Source organism: Alligator sinensis, unplaced genomic scaffold (genome assembly GCF_000455745.1).
Source record: "Alligator sinensis unplaced genomic scaffold, ASM45574v1 scaffold611_2, whole genome shotgun sequence".
Lineage (NCBI taxonomy): Eukaryota > Metazoa > Chordata > Crocodylia > Alligatoridae > Alligator > Alligator sinensis.
This window is the reverse complement of record NW_005841869.1, coordinates 3,031,504-3,041,679: the sequence shown is the minus strand read 5'-3', so window position 1 is coordinate 3,041,679 and position 10,176 is coordinate 3,031,504. Positions and strand designations below refer to the sequence as shown.

Genomic DNA, 10,176 nt, shown 5'->3' with positions numbered 1-10,176 from the left:
GGCCCCCCTCCCCCACTGCTGCCTCCCGGCCCCCCTCACTGTGCTCTTCCCTAGGACGGCATCGTGCTGGGCGCCGACACGCGGGCCACCGAGGGCATGGTCGTGGCCGACAAGAACTGCTCCAAGATCCACTTCATCTCCCCCAACATCTAGTAAGTACGCGCGCCGGCCGCCACCTCGGTCCCTGGCTTTCTCGGGGCGAGGACAAGCCAGCGGACTTGTGTGGTTTGGACGCGACGAGAAAGAAAGGGCTCGACGGGTGCCGGTTTCGCGGGGTCAGCGTCGTGACGGGCCGTCGGGTCGCTCGAGCTGGACGGACGACCCCAGCCGGGGGGTCGTTTCTTTAAAGATCTCCGGGGTTCGGCGATTGCCTGGTCCAGACCCTCGGCGCTTGAGTTGCGCGGGAGTTTTTTCTTTTGCGCAGTCTGAAGTGACCTTCTAGCAACTTACGACTGTTATTCCTCAAGCGACGGGGACGTGAATGAAAGTAGAAAGAATTAAACTCCCAGGAGTTTTGGGATGACTGACTTGCCAGTCATGTTTTCCAGTTGCTGTGGTGCCGGGACCGCTGCGGACACGGATATGACAACTCAGCTCATCTCTTCCAACCTGGAGCTGCACTCGCTGTCCACGGGGCGGCTTCCTCGAGTGGCCACCGCTAACAGGATGCTCAAGCAGATGCTTTTCAGGTAACGCCACAAGTCCATTCTTTTTTATTCTGATCCATCTGACGGGAGTCTCGCAACCAGGTATCTTGAAAATATACCACTTATTAGGGGGATTAATTTTTTTTTTTTTTTTTTTTTTTTGATGCAGTGTAGAATTTCCTCCTAGATTAACAAGACTTTATAAGCTACTCCCAGCTGCAGCTGCTTCTAAAACGTTGAAGGAAAAACAATAAAAAAAACTTTAAATCTAAGTTGTTCTGAGGGTACAAACTGCTTCTACAGAATAGATACCCACACTGGATGAGGTAGGGAGGGGTCTGGCCTCTGTACAGAGCTGGATCCTGCGAGCTGCCTTACTTTACAGAAGCAGGGGTTTAGGTTGTAGCCGTGTTGGTCTAAGGACATAGGCAGACAAGGTTCCTTGGGTGAATTTGATATCTTTTATTAGACCAACCCAAATGGTTGGAGAATAGTTATTAAGCAAGCTTTCGGGTTCAAAAACCCTTTGTCAGACTGAGGAAGCTTCAGCAGTTGGTGTGTGCTCTTCCTGGATGGAATGAAACCTTTTGTCATCTTTGCAAAGCAAGACTTTTAGATTGGAGTACAACAAACATCATTGCATGGCAATCTCGCTGCATCTGTCGTGTGGGGAGTTCAAACTTGTTCCCACGGGAGTCGGGGCATAGCTGTCCTGTTCCTAGGTTGTAGGTGTTGGGTGTGGTTCACAAGAGAACCAACTCCAAAGGACAGATGGATGGATTCAAGAACTTGAAAGTTTGGTAGCTAAGCAATATCGAATCTCTACAAGTGTTGGCAACTGAATTCAGTGCTGTGAAGTCTGTATTAATACAAAGTATTACTTGGGTCCTTATATATGTGTGTTCCAACTTCCATTATGTTCCAGGTGTAGCTGCCAGTTGGATTCTTAATTTAAAAGTTACATTCATATTGGCATAACTGTTTTAACTGTTCCGATTTCAGTCTTCTAGTTTTGTCATGTAGCGAAACAAACAAGGTATTACACCTTTATATATAAATTTATCCTTGTGGGAGGGGTGGGGGTTAAGTATTATTAGCCCATCTGTTATGTTTGAGCTTGCTTTGAGCTTAGTCCACATACAACCAAAAAGAGCTTGGTCATTTCCGTGTTGGTTGTATACATAGAACCAGAAAAGCTCCCTCTGTTGGCTAACGCAACTCCTGCAGGTTACAGTAAAATCGAAGCGGACTGCCCAGATGCGTACGTCTGCATATAGCATGCTATTAAACTCTACTAGGAATTTCAGTCACAGTCAAATGTAAGTAGAGTTCAAAGCATTGGACTAATGGTTAATACTCAGTTATAACCCAAGTGTTTGGCCATAGCCTGCAGTTTAGGAAACTAGTACCTAGAATCTCCTGCATTAGTTACTTACAAAATATTTGCATGGGTGGGGGAGGGAAATCACACATGCATATATGTAAGTCACCTTAATGACAGAATACCTTCTAAGGTTGCTTTAGACCTGTAGAACTTATTCCTATAACTGAACACAATCTCAGAATTTTAAGAGCTTATTTGTCTTGCACAACTACATGGAAGTCTAGGCAATTCTCCTTTAAATGTGTGTGGTGACCTGGCATTATGAAAGACTCCTCTGGTTGTGCTGGTACATCTCCAAAAAAAATGTAAAAACAACACAACCCCCCCCCCCCCCCACCCCCCCAAAAAAAAAATGACAAGTGGTGTTTTTTCTGATAACCTTGTTACTTTTTCATGTGATCAGAATAAAATTGTGAACTGAGGGAGTTGCATTTGATATGACCTCAAACAATAACATGACTATTCTAGTTAAAACAAACAAAAACTTCTATCCTCCCAACTTATATGTGAGCATAAACCCTTACATGGAGTCCCGTTAACTGTGTTTGCCTGCTCTCAGTTTATAGAGTAGGACTTGTTGGGTATCTATATCAGCAATATCAAGCATTTTTATGATGACAAGGGCATGAAGCCTAATAAGTTTGTTCTCTTTTCTTAAAAAAGAAGGGTTTTCTAGTCTAAAAAAGGTGCAGACACATTAATTTGTTAAATAGCAGACCAGATGCAAGTTCTCAGATGCAAGTGTTATCTAGAGGTAGCCACGTTCCATTTTTTTAAATGGGTAAACCTAAAGACAGTTGAGAGATCCCAGATACAAGGCTATGAGTAGCTGGATGCAAGATATTTAGACCCCTACTGAGTCTTGTTTCAAAGTTAACTGAGAATAACTGAAGATTTTTGCTGTACTAATTTTTTCATCCATGATGCTAGTAGGAAAGCCAAGATGCATCACACAAACTGCAAAAGGTGATGATTCCATAGATTGCATTTATGTTTATGGCTAAGAAATTGTCCCAGAAGCCAATCCTTGATACAGAATTGTACTCTGAAATGTAAAATCCTATTTAAAAATGGGTTCTAACCCTTGGACTCATTAAGAATATCTCTAAATGTAAATGGCAGACAGTAGGGCAGGGTGGCTCTTTTCTCTGTTTAAAGTATGCAAAGCAATACTCTCTCATGGAGTAGATGGAGACTGAAAAGGTAGCTCAGGCAGGAGGTGGGGGACAGGCAAATAGGCGCAGACAAATCAGGGTTAATTGAAGTATTAAAAATGAATACTTTTACTGTTGATAGTTTAGCAGAAACATCTAATACACAAGCAGTCATATTGGTAAAGGTGCCAAAAATCCCCAGTTAATATCTCCCTAGCTTCCAAAACCTCCAGCAACATCTATGAATTTCCACAGGTTACTTTTTCACAGATGCAAAGTTTGTGGTGTCATATTAGCAGTTTTGAAAATATTAGGGTAATGGGTGATCAAGTGAACAATTGCTATCATGTTCAGCTTCCTTATACTTTTAAATGAAGTGCTGTGGAACTTCTGGTCTTTGGCAAAAGTTCTTTCTGCTCAAGACCCTTGCAGCACAATTTGATTCCTATTTATTAACAAGAACATTGGGACTTAAGTAGCTGGTTGCTTAGCCTGAAGAAAGAACACAGCAAAGTGAAAACGTTAATGTTAAGAAACATTTTCTTTATGTATTTGGGAAATGCATCTCGGGTGTTACTGGAAAGTTCTGGACTGCAGAAATGAAGATGAAGTCTTGACTGAGTCTTCTCTTTCAAGATTTGTACTAGAAGTATGAGTCCCGACTGTTAGAGGCTAAGTTATTCAGCAGCAAATTGCATCTTGTAGGGACAGTGTAAACATGTAATCTGCATTTCTCTCTCCTTGCAGAGTTGTGTGAGCAGATTGAGACCAGACAGACAAGGACTCTGTTTCTTCCCCTCCAACTTCTTGCCTTCTCTTTGGCTGGCTTAAGCAATCTGAATGAATTAAAGGAGTGTTGGAGCAGGGTCTTGCTATTCAGAGCTAAAGTTGCATATTCTCAGCCCTGTCACTGGCTCACTCTGTGACTTCAGATCAAACTGTTCAATCTCTGCTGATTTCTAACCCCCACCAAAAAATGAATGCACCACTTAACTACCTCTTTGGGTAGAGGAGGTTTATGTAATGATCATAAAAAGTCTCAAAATTCTGGCAGTGAGCACTACAGAGGTGGCACATGACACTACTGATTGCCTAAAATAGTTGTATTAAATTGCAGTCAGTCCTTTGCTGATGCAGAATGTAGTTTTTACATTCACCACATAGAGCAAAAACAAACCTCTGTAGGAAATGGAGGGGCAGTTTAAATTGTTTTGTTTCTTTGCTTTTGTCTGATATGGCAAAACTGGACAGGAGTGCATTGCAGTTTTATCATAAAATATTTACACACTTCCTGACTCTGGGTCATTGTCTGCAAGAAATGTGCAGTAAAATAACAGAGAAAGAGAGACCACTGATAACCCACTTGAAGATTTAAATTGTATGAAGCTGACTAGCTGCCCTCAGGTTAGAAGTAAAGCTTTAGGCTTCATTAAAATTCACAAATTGATAGCATTGGCTCCACGCTCTAAGTAGTTATGAATCTGAAAGTAAGTGCCATACTTAAACAAATGAGTGAAGAGCATCACTATACTGGGTGAAGCTCATTGCTTTAAAATGCAGAAAATTACTTCTGGTTACTTGGGGGGAGGAGGAAGGGGTGTATGCAGAAATTGCATGTGCCACGTTGAAATAAAATGCAGCCTGTCATTTCCTCACAAGCATTTGAATCCACCTGTCAACTTTGTTCTCTAGGTACCAAGGTTATATTGGGGCTGCCCTTGTTTTAGGAGGAGTGGATATCACTGGGCCCCACCTCTACAGCATCTATCCCCATGGATCAACTGACAAATTGCCCTATGTTACTATGGGTGAGTCACTTTCCTTTATTTCAGAATAATGTTGTAAAACTGCCTGCTAAAATTCTGCTATTCCTGGTAAGTGGTGCCAGGCGCCCAGACTTCAGAATTGTGCCTGCCCTTTGAAGACGTCTGAAGGTTCTGCTTTTCCCTTCAAGGTCACTCCTATAGTTGATTGTATCAGTAAAGATTTATAAAGTGGGAAAAGAGCTGGTGCTAGGGGTGTACTCCAAGTATTCCTAAACAGACGTTGAGTGGCTACTGCATAGGAGACCTGGAACTTCCTTTGTGTTGTCAGAGTAAAGCATCTATCTATGGCTCTCTTTCTGAGAGATGGATTATGTTGTGCCCTAAGTCCAGGTTGTTGCAACTGCATCCTTAATCAAATTGATTTCCCTGGGGTTTCAGTTGGGTAAGGCACATCACACCTTTTTGAAACAGTTCTGCAGCATTTCTCTATGTTGTATTCTATTCTAGAGAGAGAGCTGTATTTCAGTAAAAGAAAATCAGATTATGTAGCCCTTCACCCGATTGCCAGTCATTGATATTGTGAGTGTCTCCATGTAACAACAACTAGACAGCCCCCCTTGAATTAACACTTAAGCCCTTTACATTCTTGTGTGTCAGAAATCAGCTGTTTCCTGTTTGAAAAGAATGACAGCTTGCATTCATTTCAGAAGAGTTCCAAATAAGGTGTTCTGTTATTGTGAAAATGATGTAGCTGTTCACATGTTGGAAGTCTCTTCATGCTGTTGCTGTTATGCAGCTAACAGGAAATCCCTCTTCCCATACACATAGTATCCTCTTTATCCTTTGAGGCCCCTTTTCCCTACCAGCCCCCATTTCTAAGCTGTCTGTTCCTCCTTCCTACCCAGTAGGTACTTGGATATCAAATTCTAGATGCAGATTGACAACAGTGAGCATTACACTGATGCTTAACAGGATCTTACAATAGGGCACATTACCAGCTAAGTGATGACATTAGGCCTCCGCTTCTTGTGGGTTTTGGTCTCCCCAGACTGCTGCACATTGAGGCTCTGAGACTATTTCTGTAGTGCATACATTTTCCAGGGCAGCCAGGAGAGGGCCAAAAAATATTCAGAACTGCTCGTTGTCTTTCCTCAGGCTCCATCCTTTCTCGTTATTTTACTGGCACAAACTTAGTCCTACATTTTACCTCTCCCAGGTTAAAGTTCTGGCTGCAGAGAGGAGCACTTTCTCCTCCCTTGCTGGAAACCTTAAGGTCTGGGCCCTGAAACAGACAGGTTTCAGCACAGGCCTCTGACCTACACGGTTACTGCACTGCCCCATTTCTTCTTCCTCTGCTTTACCCCTCCTGCAGGCCTTTCTGTTCCCCCATGTCTCTACACAGGCCTTTTCTAGTCTAGTTTCCCAGCTCTCCTGGTGAAAAGAGAGCTTCCAGCACAGTCTCCTGATTTCCTGGCGCCCCCCCTGCATACCCTGTCCTAGTCTGTTATTCCCAGTATTCTTCTGGAGACCCATTTCCCAGTAGGTCCTTGGTCTAACCTGAAACAGGACTGGACCGTGTTTGATCAGCAGCCTGCCTTAAATATGACTTCTGAATTGGCAATCACTTGTGGCTGTTAATTTTGGGGAGGCATTTTTTAACTTCCCATAGTCCCCACACCCATTGCAAGCTGCAGGTTTATTGGTTGAACCATTTAAAATATATATTGGATACATACCTTACAGGGCAGTGTGTTCTCTTCAGATCTCTGAGCATTTGTTGCCTTTTTATTTTGTTTTAAACTTGTCAGCTTTTCTTTGCTAGGCAGGCCTCAGTAATCAGTCACAGCTGGAGGGTTGTTTCCAGCTCTTAGCTTGATGAACTTCTTGCAGGAGTGTTGGTAAAGGCGGATCAAAGTCTGAACCTGTCAACTATCTTGTTTGGGAATTTCCTGTAACTGGAATAATATAGAGAAACTAAGGGTTGAATTTCCAAAATTTGACAATCTAGGAGTAACTGTGTAATGAATAAACATTATGTCAGAAAAGGTTTTGCATTTCTATCCAAGCCATCTAGGTAAATTGATTTTCCTAATTATTTAGGCATGCTTAGATGACCTCTGTTCCAAACTATAGTATTTAACAAGCTCTGTGAGTTACACATAAGCGTTAATGGCTAGTACTTTATAGGTTCTCTACAGGAAGGGACGTGGCTTGTTGAAAATAAAGCAGTAGACATTTTATCATTTGATAGCATTTCATCCACTTTTTATCCCTCCAAAATAAACATTTTACATCAATGTTATCACCATGTGTCCTTTAGAACGGACTGCATTTCATTTGTGTTATGGTCACTGGGGTAAAAAACCCAGGCCTCTTATGGATGGCAACAGGAGATGAGCCCATAGTTCAAGTATAAAATAGTCTTTATCTCATAACTGTTTTTAGTTCTCCATATTGAAATGACGAGTAATGAAATAGCATGTTACTTGTGTAGGGCCATCACCTGTCTCAAAAGTTAGCACCCCACTGAGAACAATGTAGCTGTGGAAGTTCACACCACCCAAAGTCACCTTTTCAACTGTCTGCAGACTCAGGAAGGCAGCCTTGCCGCATTTAACCTTCAAAACAGAAGGCCAGATGTCAAGATGGCTCCTCTTTTAAATGAAAGCTCCGATTTCACAGATTCTGAATGTAATGTGCAGGCCGCAGAAACAACTCAAGTGGGCTGCTACTGACTGCAGCTGTGACTCTCTGGATTTATAGCCTGCGAATTTCCTCTTGTCTGATATGGGTACTGTCATTCTAAGATATGCTTTGGAATAAGAAAATTGAACTAGTATTAAAGTTGTTAGTCATCGTTTTGTACACAGGCTTTGGACTCATACGAAATGGTCCCTTGATTTATTGGTGTATTCTGGAAAGTTTTAAAGGACTATCTTCAACAAAAGCATCCATCTAGCCTCTCTGGAATCTCTGCAAATTGGCTTCCACGGTGTCCGAAGGCAAGATGAAGCTTTTTTTTCCCCTTTGCTGAATCAGACCCCAAAGGCCAGAGATTCTACTTCTCCAAAACATTAAAAACCAAAGCAATGGATCAATGTTTCACAGTTTCCTCTAGAGCTTAGGAGTGGTACCAGTGTTATCAGTAATAAATAGCACTTTAGGTCTTTTAGATTATTTGCTTAAAAGGTCTGTTGATTTGCATATTCAGCAGAAAAAATCTATGTACGTATACATTTGGCAATTACAATTTATGTATTCTGTAGAATGTCACGTGAACGAGTAGATAGGCAGATAAACTAGACGTTTATTAAAGACTGTAGTTAATTGAGCTCTTTTTCACCAGTCCATTTGACCTTGCTTATGATCCTTCCTCCCCATTCCCCTCTAATACTATTCCCCACTGGATTTCCAGGAATAATAGGGCTGTTTTTATTGGAGCAGTAGGATTCTGCTTATCTTTTAGAACTGAAAAGTGCAGGTATCAGAATATCTTGTATTGACAAGGTCCTGAAACACTGTTGGTCTCCATAAAAGTTCCATGAAAAGGTCTTGGACAACAACATGATCCTGCCTTGATCGTACAAGTGAAAAAACCTGCATTTTAAAAATAACAGCTTCACTGCTTTTGCATTTCTTCCTTAGGAATCCTTGAAAATTAGATACATTCTGAATCCATACATAACTGATTTCAGACACCGTTTAGTAAAGAGTTTCCGATGATGCCCATTCTCAGTGACTTTTAACAGTTTCTTATTAGTGAGAGACACAAACGTATCTGTTTATTGCTTGGCACTCTACGGCCTTTCTCAACTGATTTAATATATTGAGAGAGAATGCATTAAAAAACATTTAACACGTCCCTATTTATATTGAACACACACCCCTTAGCAATTAGAGTTTTAAATGCCTTTTAAGTTGCTAAAATAAAACAGCAAATTAACTGGATTGCGCAGCTTGTTTAATTTACAGGAATTCTGTAAAGGTGGTACTGGACCAATAGATGGTGCCATTACCTTAGAAACGGGTAAAATATTTACTTGGCATAGAAAATCCCTGAAACAATTGTGTTGTATGTGATGTCATAGTCCAATTTAGGACTGCACAAATCTAAACTAATATAAATCTGATCTGATTTTGTGTCTTGCTTTAAACTCAATACATTAGTAAATTATAAATTACCTCATCCGTAAGTAGTGATTGATTAATGAACCTATGCCATAAGGTTACAAGCGTCCTTTATCAACGTAGTTACTTAAAAGCTTTTAAAGCAAAAGTGCCAATGAGTGATATTACTCTAGGTATGGTTTCCGGATACTGACTATAGAAAATCCATTAGCAGATTCAGTTCAGGTTGAATGGAAATAACCTTTCACATGTTTACATCAGTTAACACTTTTTCATTTTGTGTTGTGCCATAGTTATTTGTTTAAAAGCATAAGCAAAAGGATTCCCCTTACCCAAGCATACTCAGCACCAGTATGCTGGGTCTGCCCCTCAGACCAATCAGACTTGGCTTTGTGCATGGTTTCAGGCTTAATGAATGTAAATTGGTTAAAGCATGCATAGTAGTAGCGTGTAAATACTGCCTCCGAGATCAAGATGCTGCTGTAACCTGCAAAAGCAAGCTGTGATCTGATACCAGGGAGTTGGCTGGAAGTGGAAGATCTGAGTGAGGCGGCCTGGGCTACCTTTAAAGAGAAGAGTGTAGCGGTAGCAGGACCCAGTGCTCAGGAAACACATGCTGGACCTCCAGTGCTTCATTTCTGTTGAAAGATAATATTTTAGAAATGCTGTAGCATTTGTATATCTGAACATGCTGCTATATATATATATATATATATATATATATATATAATTTTTTAACCTGTGGTTACACTGTACAGATCTCATTCTGTCCCTTTTACAAAGAGATTGTCGTACAGAACTGGCTTACTGAGCCACTGTATTATTCCTCCTGGAGATGGGAACCATGGGACACAACTTACCCTTCATGCGTGCGTATGTAAATTCAGAACAACAGACCCTTAACTGTTATTGTCAGAAATGATTTTTAGGTTACTCTTAATGCACACTTTCATATTCCTATTTATACTGAACTTGCGTGCTGGCAGCCAGCGTTTTAAAAGCTAGCATAAAACCAGCTGTAAATTAACTAGATTGTTCAGTCAGTAATTCAAATTTTGATTGTTACAGGAGTTCCTTACTGGACCAAATTTAATTCA

General features: G+C 41.1%; 1 protein-coding gene across 1 annotated transcript in view; it reads left to right on the top strand.

The window, feature by feature from the left end:
* The first annotated feature begins 14 nt into the window (after nucleotides 1-14).
* The window catches only part of PSMB7 (proteasome subunit beta 7), a 34,639-nt gene continuing 24,477 nt past the window's right edge, over nucleotides 15-10,176 (top strand). Inside the window, exons 1-3 of the mRNA XM_014526809.2 lie at nucleotides 15-152; nucleotides 549-689; nucleotides 4,878-4,993. Of these exons, the coding sequence (XP_014382295.1) occupies nucleotides 97-152; nucleotides 549-689; nucleotides 4,878-4,993 (313 nt within the window). The 5' untranslated portion in view covers nucleotides 15-96. The remainder of the gene's footprint in view (nucleotides 153-548; nucleotides 690-4,877; nucleotides 4,994-10,176) is intronic.